Source organism: Brachyhypopomus gauderio, chromosome 7 (genome assembly GCF_052324685.1).
Source record: "Brachyhypopomus gauderio isolate BG-103 chromosome 7, BGAUD_0.2, whole genome shotgun sequence".
NCBI lineage: Eukaryota > Metazoa > Chordata > Actinopteri > Gymnotiformes > Hypopomidae > Brachyhypopomus > Brachyhypopomus gauderio.
This window is the reverse complement of record NC_135217.1, coordinates 23,066,354-23,077,625: the sequence shown is the minus strand read 5'-3', so window position 1 is coordinate 23,077,625 and position 11,272 is coordinate 23,066,354. Positions and strand designations below refer to the sequence as shown.

Genomic DNA, 11,272 nt, shown 5'->3' with positions numbered 1-11,272 from the left:
GACTTTTATATAAGGAAATTGTATTCAAATGCTATATGTGGACTCTAATATAATTTTAGAGTGAATAATGCATGCTGTAAGCGTTGCACAGAGCATCGTGTATGTATAAATGTTTAACACACGAACTGACCGTGATAATAATAGGGATTTTCTGAAAGTATTCTCACACTCGAGGTTAAGTTACGCCCATATACTCTGCGCTCTCTCTTCCGAAGACGACTGTGTCTGCTGCATTGCGCTGATGTTACGCGCATGACGCGCGCACCCACGATGCTGCTTGGCGGAGCAGACAGGACTGACCCTGTCGCATTGTAGTCGCTGGAATCCCGTTCATCTAGTCTAAATATTTCCCTATTGCTGTAACCCATCCTCACTGAAATGTGATGTGTTACATCTATTGTTTAAAGTATGAAGCGATTGAAACAGCTAAGCTAAATCCCAAACCTTTTCATGCGTGCGTTCTTCAAGCGTTAGTGACCCCAGAGTAAAAATGTTTTAACACAACAACTAAAGCAGCTCGACCTTAGCAGAGAATATCGAGCCGTCAGGATCTCTGAAGTATGTCAATTCGAGGCATCATCTGTTTCCATTGTTTTCAGAGGCGCAAAGCACGCTCATAAATGGGTTGGGTCCAGTAATCCACCTGTTGCCGGGAGCGGATACGCCACAGAAACTGCAACACATGTCTTACGAGAGGATTGTTCTTCAAGGCTATAATAGTTGCCTTTTAAAAAGCTCGTGTTGTTTTTATGACCTGCGTGTGAATTAGTCTATATATTAGACTTGCAATCTATTACGCGTAACCACAGCGTTTACAGGTAAGACCACATCCCCTTGGCTTTTAATCCACTTTTAAAGCACTTTAAAGTTTGGTCCGTTTCGTGAGATGCGTAGATGCGTAGTGAATGACTCCCACTGAGTATAATTTAGAAAATTATTGATTAGCCTATCTACTGAACATTCAGACAAATGTTTGCGTTTCATGTCCGATAACCACAGCTTTTCGTAAACATCTTGCCACATGACAGGTGAAGTTCGGTTTCGTGGGTGATATTTACTTTTATCGATGTTGGTAGGCAGGTCACCGGGCAAGATGAGCCAGTTCTCGTGTGTTCCCTTTGTGGTATATTTCTTCTGCATTAGAATGGAACAGTCCTGCTTTGCATAACTCAAGGAAATGTAACATTGAATTTAAAGTGCGCTAAGACCCATTTCATTTTTAGAGTGTTGTTGATGGTTACTGAGACTGATATATTTTTTGTTCTGGTTTAACTAGGTGGGTGGAATATGGCACACCCAGTAAAACCAGTGATGGGTGAAGATGCCACTGTGGAAAGGACTGTAATTGAGGAAAGACGGGATTCGGAGGAGTATGATGTGAATAAAACAAAACAAGAGGTTAACACAAAGCGTGAAATGAATATGAAGCAAGAGGCGAAAAACACAAAACAAGAGACGAATAGCACAAAACAAGAAGCAATTAACACAAAGCAAGATGGAAATTATACAAAACAAGAAACGAATAAAAATAAACACGAACTGAATAACACAAAACAAGAGGCGAATAATACAAATCAGGAATCGAATAAAACCAAACAAGAGTCGAATAAAACCAAACAAGAACCGAATAACACAAAATATGAAGCAAATAAAATAAAGCAAGAAGCGAATAACATAAAGCAAGAGGTGAGTAACATCTACTTTGTCAGTGGCCTTTACTTCATTTTGTAAGATCTAAATAGTTTTACTGTGTAGCATCTGTAATGGAAAAATAAGCCTCCTACTGCCCTCTTGTGGAAGTTGACAAAAAAACTATTTTGGGGCCTAAAATGATGAAAAACAATTGAATGTGGATCTGGTGAGTTTAATTGCCTAACGTGAGAAACACCATGTGTGCAAAGGATCTTAAATTAGAACCTGTTAGGTGATGGAAGCTGAATTTTCCAGTAAAGGATGCAGAATAATTCTTACACTTCCAGTTTCTCAGGTAGCATTAAAGTTGTGAAAAAATTATTTTACTTTAAATTACATAAATATTTATTTCCCCTCACAGGGAGACATTACCGGACAGAGTATAGGACCGCTTCAAGCTCCCCCCACCACCTACAAACAACGACGGGAAGAGTTTAGGAAGATATTCAAGGAACTGGCTGAGTCAGAAAGACTGATAGTTGGTGAGAGAGAGAGAGAGAGAGAGAGAGAGAGAGAGAGATTACACACCTCCTTCAAATAACTAGTAATTGATTGAGGCTGTGAGCTGTATGTGGCGTTGTGATCTTTGAGTGTTTTGAGGGCTCCTCTATTCCACAGACTACGCATGTGCTCTACAGAAGGACATTATTCTGCAAGGACGCCTCTATCTCACAGAGAGCTGTCTCTGTTTCTACAGTAATATTTTCTGGGGAACAAAGGTAGGTACACACTGGTGATCACATGTGCATGCACACTTATCACAACTCATCTCTCAGATTCAAATGAACATAGATATGTGATCAATTCCACTGCTGGAAGGATAACCATATGTAGATCATTTAATTTTGGTGTTATTTTACATTGAAGATTACAGTGAAGCTGAAAGATATTGCAGCCATGACGAGAGAGAAAACAGCCAGATGGATACCAAATGCTATTCAGATCTGCACAAACACACAAGTTGTAAGTCCAGTGTACCAACTGGCTGAGGAAGCCACTCTATATCTCCTGAGGTGTGTCGTCACTTCTGCTACACACGCAGAATGGTGAATTAATGCTGTAATCTACTGCTGTAGATGTTCTTCACATCATTTTCTTCAAGAGAGAGAAGCTTCCAGAACATCTTTCGCTTATGGCAAAATTTCCTGATGGAGAAGGTAGGATGGAGAAATGTACTACTGCCCTATTACTCCTTCCGCAACATACTCCAACATAATACACCCACAGGTCAGCACACTATGCAGTTATAACTCTTATCAAAGCTTTACATGTGCAAAACAGGAACCCATCCAGACTGCAAACAAACGACATTGGAAACCTTGTGCCCTACTAGGCCTGCACACGCTGTAAAACACACACGACTGTGGTATAAATGAACAGTCTTGTCGAGCAGTGTCTTAGCAAGAGCCCAGAGCAATGCCCAACAGACCTCAGGCCAGGGGAATGCTGAAGCAAAAACAAGTTTTGTCGCGTCAGCCGGGAGTTTGACAAGATGGCAAATAAAGGAAAAGTTCAATGACCTCTCTAGGTGTGGCTTTCTTCACCGCATGAAAAAAAAAACATCCGTGCCAACTCGCATTGGCCGAACCACATGCATGTGAACCACGACGGCGCTGATATGTAAATAAAAGACTCCATCTTGTCTGTAGTCTACGAGTCAGTGCGATCAATGGGCGGAGCCGTTCTGGTCAAACCGTTGGGTAATAGGCGAAACTTCCTGATTGCTGCGCCAGTAGGCTATATCTGTACTGACAGCTCATAGGTTACTTTCGTTCATTGAAGGCATTCTGCAATTCGCGAAAGAATTTTTAGTAACATATCTATTTGTAAGTATACCAATAATTATTCACTGTTATTTGAATGAAAAAAACAGAAGTTGACAAGTGGTTTTGGTTGTCTTCAGCAGTCACAAAATATCTTGCTTTTCTTTGTCGACGTTGTTAAATCTGTTTGCCATATGCTCTTTTAATTAGTTTTGTGGCTTGGTTTGTGGTTATTCGTTTGTACCTGTCGTAAGTTTGTTTCATAACAGTTACCCGTCGCTATATTACATTGTAAATTTTTCGCCGGACGTTTGTCTCCGTTAATTTTGGAAATTAGAATTTTCAAACACTTTAAATCTAATTCAGATAATCCAACCAGGCAGTCGATGTCTGTTTATTTTGCACTCTTACAAGAGTTTTTCTCTTTTTAATCTTCCGACTTGTGACGTTCTTTGCACAAGCACCCGTGGATCTGTTTTGGAGACGGACGCACTGGCGTTTGCGTTCACGCAGGTGGAGTTCATGGTCCAAATCTACAGCATGCGCGTGCGTCTCAGAATACTGATCAAGGGCCGTCTCCACCTGCCCGTACAACTGCGGTCATCCTGATATCAACAAGACCGATACTAGATTAGTGCGTCTATTGTAATACGGTTTTATCTGATTGCTTTTCTTCTAACAATCGCAAAGCAGGTTTGGTCTGTTTTCCGTGATGGTGAGAGGCGATTTGTTCTAAAAGTCAAGAATTAAACGTGCTTGTGTTGGGCCCGATTGTTCTTCAAGTAACGTGTGTGTGGTGGTGGTGTTATAGTCTTACAGTAGGTTTTGTTATACGTTTTTATTTCCAATAGCATCTGACCAGGCACGAGTTCTTGCAGATGGTCAAACAGCATTATGGCAGTGACTTGGGTCTGAGCCTTGAGGAGATGGAATGTTTACAAGGTTCAACAGACACAGCTGTTCAGACCCAAACCAGGTATACACACACACACACAATCCACACATAGCCATACACACCACAGTCACACATGCATGTACACAACAATCACACAACCAAGCACAAGTCATAAACAATATGAACACGTCACAATCGCACAACCACAAAACACACCCAAAACACAACCACACATGCTAGACGTGTAAAAATCACACAACCACACACCATGCACACACTCATATACACCACATGTGCATCATAACCACACAAAAACCATTCACTCACAACCTGCTACCACTTACACACAAACATCTACACCACACACACCTTGAAATATGGTACATTACCATGGAACCCCTGATTGGATCCATTTCAGCCTAAATATGAAGGGGGAGGATCATAGTGGACGTTTGGAGAGACCTTCCTCTCTGCGTCTTCCTCACACTGAGCAGACTCCACAGGACACCTCCACGCCACAGGGGGAGGACACCCATTCGCCCGTCGTTCAGCAGAGCACTCCAATTGGGGTACTTCACTTTCATCAATTTGTGAAGACGGTCTTGGTTGTCTCGTGTGTGAATAAGCAGACAGGACAAAACGAATATAACTTAAAAGCCTATTTGTTTTGTGTGTGTGGAGGTGAGGGTTGTGAGTAGAAAAGTGCAGAAAAGCATTTCTGTGGTGTCTGTTTACTTTGGTGCAACTCTGGTATAAAGAAAAAGGAGCATGTGAAATCCATTTTGTTTACAGTTTTGCCTTTAAGTTTTGTCTTAATCGTTCCTGGGAATTTTGAGCAGAGTGGATCTCTGTGCCATGGAATGTTTGTGAGCGTATCACATGAAGTAGCCTCCTTCATATCGGAGTGTGTTGGATGGACTTTAATGGAGTTGCAGAGACAGACGAGTGTGTGTTTCACTGCCTGTCTAGCAGGAAGACACCCGGAGCATGTCGTCATGCCAGCGCAGTCCCGCCACGCCTCTGAACGGCTTCAGCCCTGAACGGACGTCCAAGTGCTCGTCTCTGTCCCTGGACCTCAACGCCAATGAAGATCGTGCCTCAGAGAGTAGCCTCTCTGGTAGCATGGAGGATGGTGAGAGGGCCTGTGTGTCTGTTTGAATATATATATGTGTGTGTGTGTGTGTGTGTGTGTGTGTGTGTGTGTGTGTGTGTGTGTGTGTGTGTGTGTGTGTGTGTGTGTGTGTGTGTGTGGTGCTAATGAGAGGCCCACACTATGCGTACATGCATGCAAATGTGTGTTTTGTTTTCCTTTGATTCAGTGGAACGGGAGTGTTCGACCCGTGGTTCCCAGGGAAGGCTCTTTCTAAACAGAGTCTTCCGTATAAGTGCTGAGAAAATGTTTGAGCTGCTCTTTACCGACTCTTATTTTTTCTGTCGGTTTATGGACGCCAGGAAGATCACGGGTAAATATGACCTTCATATCCAATCTATTTGTTTATATCTCAGTAGGAATTTCATCCTGTTAATTTGCTTATGAACATGGATCTTATTCCATCTCGTGTCTACGCCGTTGAGAAATGTCCGATACTACACTGGAGTGTGACTGTTTGTCTGGTTCTGTGGTTTGATGTGTAACCGTACATGCCTGTCCCATGTGGTTTGTAACCATGGTATGTTGTCTCCCTGCAGGATGCACCTCTACTTCTTGGCAAAGAGATGCGTCTGGCTCTATGAAAAGGAGTAAAAACTATACCATCACTATCAATAACCCTCTAGTGGGTAAATTTTCCACCGCTACAGAAAATCAGGTCAGCCTGCGTGTGTGTGTGTGTGTGTGTGTGTGTGTGTGTGTGTGTGTGTGTGTGTGTGTGTGAGTCCCACACTCAAACATGCACTCGTATCAGAATATTATGACCACCCACCTAATAGTGTAAATAACCGTCCTTGGCTCAGATGATATTAGTGCGATATTGTGGCCTGGACTGTATTAGGGTTTGGGTCAGGGTTAGGAGACCATCATGGAGGAACTCATGTCCTTCAGACTGTGGAGTTCTGGGGCAGCGTGGTGAACCTGGAGATCCTATACGCAAATTCACAGTCCGTGCTCCTGAAGCCATTCTCATACATCCTTTATGAGGTGGGGCGTTATCCTGTTGATGTGTACCGACACCAGCATGTATGGGTGCACATGACCTGCTAGTACTGCCAAGTACCCGTTGGCATTCAGAGACTCCTGCAGTAGTATTGGAGGCCCCAGAGCATACCAGGACAACACCCCCCATGCACCCTGCCACCACCACCCTGCCTTTGGCCCCAAGTTGTGTCTTGGAGGCGGGTCTCATGTCTTGGAGGCGGGTCACATTCCTTTGGCATCATACATGCATGCATCCTCCAGTGTCCAATTACGATACTCCAGTGCAAACTAGAGGCGACCTTGGGTGCTCTTGTGTTCATTACAGAGGGTATCTGGTCCACAGTGTTCATGACGGAGGATATCTGGTCCACAGTGTTCATGACGGAGGATATCTGGTCCACAGTGTTCATGACGGAGGGTATCTGGTCCACAGTGTTCATGACGGAGGGTATCTGGTCCACTCTGGTGTGACGATTGCTCTGCACCATTCACTGGAGTCACTGTTCCTTTCTGTCTTCTCTAGCCCATGGGGCAGCAGTGTTATGCCGATGGTAAAGCAACGTGCAAGAAGTTCATTCTCAGTACACCTTCACTACAGCAGCTCTTGAATAGCTCTAGAGATGCTACCAGCCTTTACCCTGCACACCCTGCCGCATGGCATCTGGGATGTCCGAGTTCATTCCACACCAGGAGTGGTCATGATATTTTGATATTGCTGTGCGTGTGCATGTGCATGTGTGTGAATATTAAACAAAGTAAGGTTTTAACACGGCACATAATTTTATTCAGACTCTGTATAAGGAGTCCAGGGAGCGTCACTATTATATTGTGGATGCTGAGGTGTACACCCATGACGTCCCATACCACGACTACTTCTACACTCTAAACCGCTACTGCATCATCCGAACGTCCAAACACAAGTGTCGGCTCCGGTAAGCCGTGGGCATCGGTTTGTTTCTTGTCTTCGTTTGTGATATCACTGCAAAGAACCTTGAAATTAACAGCGCATCTCTGCACAGGATTCATACTGATGTGAAGTACAACAAGCAGCCATGGGGTTTTGTGAAGTCGTTTATCACCAAGAACTCCTGGAGTGGCATTGAGGACTACTTCAGACATCTTGGTTAGTACCAGACCTTCATATTGGATGCTTCCTGATCCACATGGCTTGGGGGAGGGCCCCCTCTGCTGGCCTGGAGGGATCACACCTGCCCCAGGGCTCCTGGCAGTAGGGCAGCATGGTGCTCCGGTGTAGACGGGGGTCTGCGCAGACGAATGCAGGAGCATGAAAGACCCAGTGGGCAGTACAGTGTAGCTGAGTGAAACCCACAGAGCGAGTGTGTGAGAGGGAGGGAATGTGTGTGTGTGTGTGTGTGTGTGTGTGTGTGTGTGTGGAGGGAAAGCAGAGTGAGTGAAGGCTGTGGGGAGATTAAGAGAAGCTCTGATCAGATCGGGTCCTTGGAGTCCTCTTACAGCACTTGATGAAGCTTGTTGAATCGAATCCATTTCCCCAGATGTGCTGCGTAAACCAAACACATGGACCCTTCAGTTTGACGTGGTCCAGATGTATAGTTTGGCTTTGTGTATTTGTTTACTTTATTTGTTGTTTATTACTTGTTTGCACACAGAGGCGGAGCTTCTGGAGGAGGAGGTGGAGCTGACCCAAGGTTCTGGCGACGGGGGCAAGGCGAGTTTGCGCAGACGTAGGAGGACCTTCAGTCGCACGCTGCAGGACCACGCCAGACCCATTAGGCAGTACAGTGTGGACCCGGAGCTGCACAGAGACAACACCATGGGTAAAAAGGTCACATTCAACTCCTGGTCTTCATGGCAGGGGTGTCCTGCTCTGTCCTGTCTGCTGGTATTTGTTCTAACCAAGTAGAAGCCCTCTCTGTTTAGTCTGCTGGTCTCCACCATCAAACGGGTGAACAAACGCAATCCTGGTTAGTTTGAATTAAAATAGACACCAACGTGAACCGCTCCTAATCCTGGTCCAGCATGGGCGAGTCTAACCCTAACCCTAGAATAGGGCCCACGAGCCTGCTCTGTCCTGCTCCCCACACCCCTGACCCGGGTGCCCAGTGTCTTTGATTGCTTGGTTCAGGGTTTATGGAACCAGCATCAGTGCAGCCAGACGAGTGTGTTCAGGATTGGACTGTTTGGTAAGAGCAGGCAGGATTCATCCACTTTGGTGTATTACACACTAAACATACACACATTCTCATGATGCGTGTCCTGTCTACAAGACATAACCGAGCCACCTTGACTTTACATTTCAGGTGCAGTAGATGTGAAGAGCGCACAAAAGTGGAACATCACTTCCATTATAACTGGAATGAGCTTAATGTAAGTCAACAGTATGTTTACTTGCATGTGTAGTCTTTGAGATGATGATGATGATGATGATGATTTTGTTAGTTTACAAAGAACATTATGTGATGATGAGAAAATGTAAAATAGAAGAACAGTAGAATGAATGCAGGACTATGATGGTGGTGGAGGAGTGATTTACAGTAACATGTAAATGTGTTGGAACTGAAGCTGTAATTGAGTATAGTCAGGTCCAGTGCCTTAAATGATTACCTCAGCACTGGGGCACTGGGCCATGAGCGAGGGCATAGGGCGATGGGTGTGGCGACTATCAGACAGATGCTCAAACAGAACCTTCTGTGTCTATCGTGAAGGGGGGGGGGGGGGGGGTGTTTACTTGTCTATAGGACACTGTGAAGCCGGTGCTGATGGCATAGGTGATTAAAGTTCATTTCTGAGATGCCATGTCAGAGCCTATCTTCAATGTGAAGTCCTGTCACAGTCTAGCTGTGTGTGCGCGCGAGTGTGTCTTTTTAGAAACAACCTGTGTGCTCAGTATAGGTCAGGTCAAGCCAATTAATTTATTTGTGCATATACGCACATACATTTTTAATATCCATTCATTTCTACAAACCATCTGGAGTTCCTTCTGAAATTGGCTAGGGAAGATGGCAGCTCTAGAAAACGGACAGATCTGTAGTCATGATGTAATTAATGAGTCCTTGCTGTTTTTCTTCAGTCTTCTGGTTCTGACTGTACTGAACCTGGGGCTGCTCTTTAAGCTCTGGGCCATGGAGGATGTGGCCCATCGCATGTACCTCAACACCAAGCAGCGCATTCAGGAGAGAGCCGAAGCTAGGTAAGGATGCTCACCTTGCCCCGCCCCCATCTGGCCTTGCCCCGCCCAATCCCACCATGCCCTTGCCTGCAACCCACTTTTGCATCCATTGAATGTGTATAGCTCATAGAGAATTAATACCAATATTTTAAGGACATTTAAAACTAATGGAGTGTAAATACAATATAAACAGAAACAGTTTTTTTCGACTGCTTACACGGGGTAATTGACTTCTATTAATAAAATCCTTTTTTTTTTTTTTTTTTTTTTTTAAATGCTCAAAATCAGTATGGCACCTGACCTGGGCCCCAGACAGTCCATGCTCCAGAGCCAAGATGAAGCACGCTTACTGAGGGCAGTGCTGCAAGACTCAATCAACCTGCTAGAACAGGTGTGTGTGTGTGTGTGTGTGTGTGTGTGTGTGTGTGTGTGTGTGTGTGTGTCCAGCTGTAAGTGTATTCTCTAAATGCCTAGCTCCAAGTGGAGTTGAGCTGCTCTTCTAACACAGTACAGTTACTATTTTTGCTGTACCAGCTGTCTCAGTAAAGGGGGAAGATTCCTCCTCCTGCAGACAGTAATGAGAGGGCAGAGTTTCCCTTCCTGCAGGCTGTGTGTGGTGTGGGCTGCTCTGTACTGATGACTCCTCCCTCTGTACTGATGACTCCTCCCTCTGTGCTGATGACTCCTCCCTCTGTACTGATGACTCCTCCCTCTGTGCTGATGACTCCTCCCTCTGTGCTGATGACTCCTCCCTCTGTGCTGATGACTCCTCCCTCTGTGCTGATGACTCCTCCCTCTGTACTGATGACTCCTCCCTCTGTACTGATGACTCCTCCCTCTGTACTGATGACTCCTCCCTCTACAGTTGCGCAGCTCTCTGCTGGAACTGCAGCGCAGCTTCCAGGGACGCAACAAGACCTCCAGCCCCATGTGAGTGCCATGCTGCCAGGTGACGGGAGGGGAGGCTGCCCCGCAGGGCCTGCCCACGTCGAGGGGCATCGCCATAGCCACAGTTGCTCCAGTAACGCACGATTGACATTGGCTGCAGTGGAGTCGGGTGGCTGGATGTTTTGAGTCTTTACGCCGGAAGGTGTGGTGTGGGCTGTTATGCAGACCCGCCCGCCCTGTGACTCCTCAGCTCAGGGTACACGGAAATTCACACGGGTTGCCTCCCCCCCCCCCTTTTGATTATAGAGTGAAATCTTACAGTCGACTGTCTTAATTTAGGAGCATCCCGTTTAAGCCGTTGGTTTGCACAGTTGTTGAGTGTTTGTAGTATTGAACAGACTCTACATGCAACCTTGTTTCAGGTGTGAGAGTACATGTAAAAACAGATATGAATGTTTAAATATTCCGCGATAGCACCGCTTATGAGTGCATGGCGAAGTACGTGAAAGGATTTCTTTACCATGTTGGTAAATTCTCAGTCACTAAAAATGTACTCCGGCAACCTGATTTTGTTGATCATTGCACCACTGAATACTTTAAATTATTGCTGAGGGAATATGTATTTTGAATGGTTGTGAATTACTCTTCAGATGTATGTATTTTGGTTTCTGCAATAGTACCTTGTGTGTAATTATTACATTTTTTAAAATAAAGGTTTTAATGTTCTGTTCGTCTGAAGGACTTTTAAATAT

At 45.0% G+C, this 11,272-nt stretch overlaps 1 protein-coding gene across 2 annotated transcripts; it reads left to right on the top strand.

The window, feature by feature from the left end:
- Window positions 1-661: 661 nt before the first annotated feature.
- Window positions 662-11,244, top strand: gramd1c (GRAM domain containing 1c). 2 transcript variants are annotated; one of them, XM_077012684.1, is made up of 18 exons: window positions 662-818; window positions 1,277-1,686; window positions 2,054-2,174; window positions 2,311-2,411; window positions 2,560-2,655; window positions 2,769-2,849; window positions 4,307-4,431; window positions 4,769-4,919; window positions 5,323-5,482; window positions 5,670-5,813; window positions 6,040-6,158; window positions 7,274-7,416; window positions 7,504-7,607; window positions 8,113-8,280; window positions 8,764-8,830; window positions 9,534-9,653; window positions 9,921-10,023; window positions 10,498-11,244. In XM_077012684.1, the coding sequence occupies exons 2-18, from the start codon at window positions 1,288-1,290 to the stop codon at window positions 10,564-10,566; spliced, it is 2,271 nt and encodes a 756-aa protein (XP_076868799.1). In that variant the 5' UTR covers window positions 662-818; window positions 1,277-1,287; the 3' UTR covers window positions 10,567-11,244. The 2 variants fall into 2 exon arrangements, with proteins under 2 accessions (XP_076868799.1, XP_076868798.1); XM_077012683.1 differs by having other exon boundaries at window positions 5,320-5,482.
- Window positions 11,245-11,272: the final 28 nt, after the last annotated feature.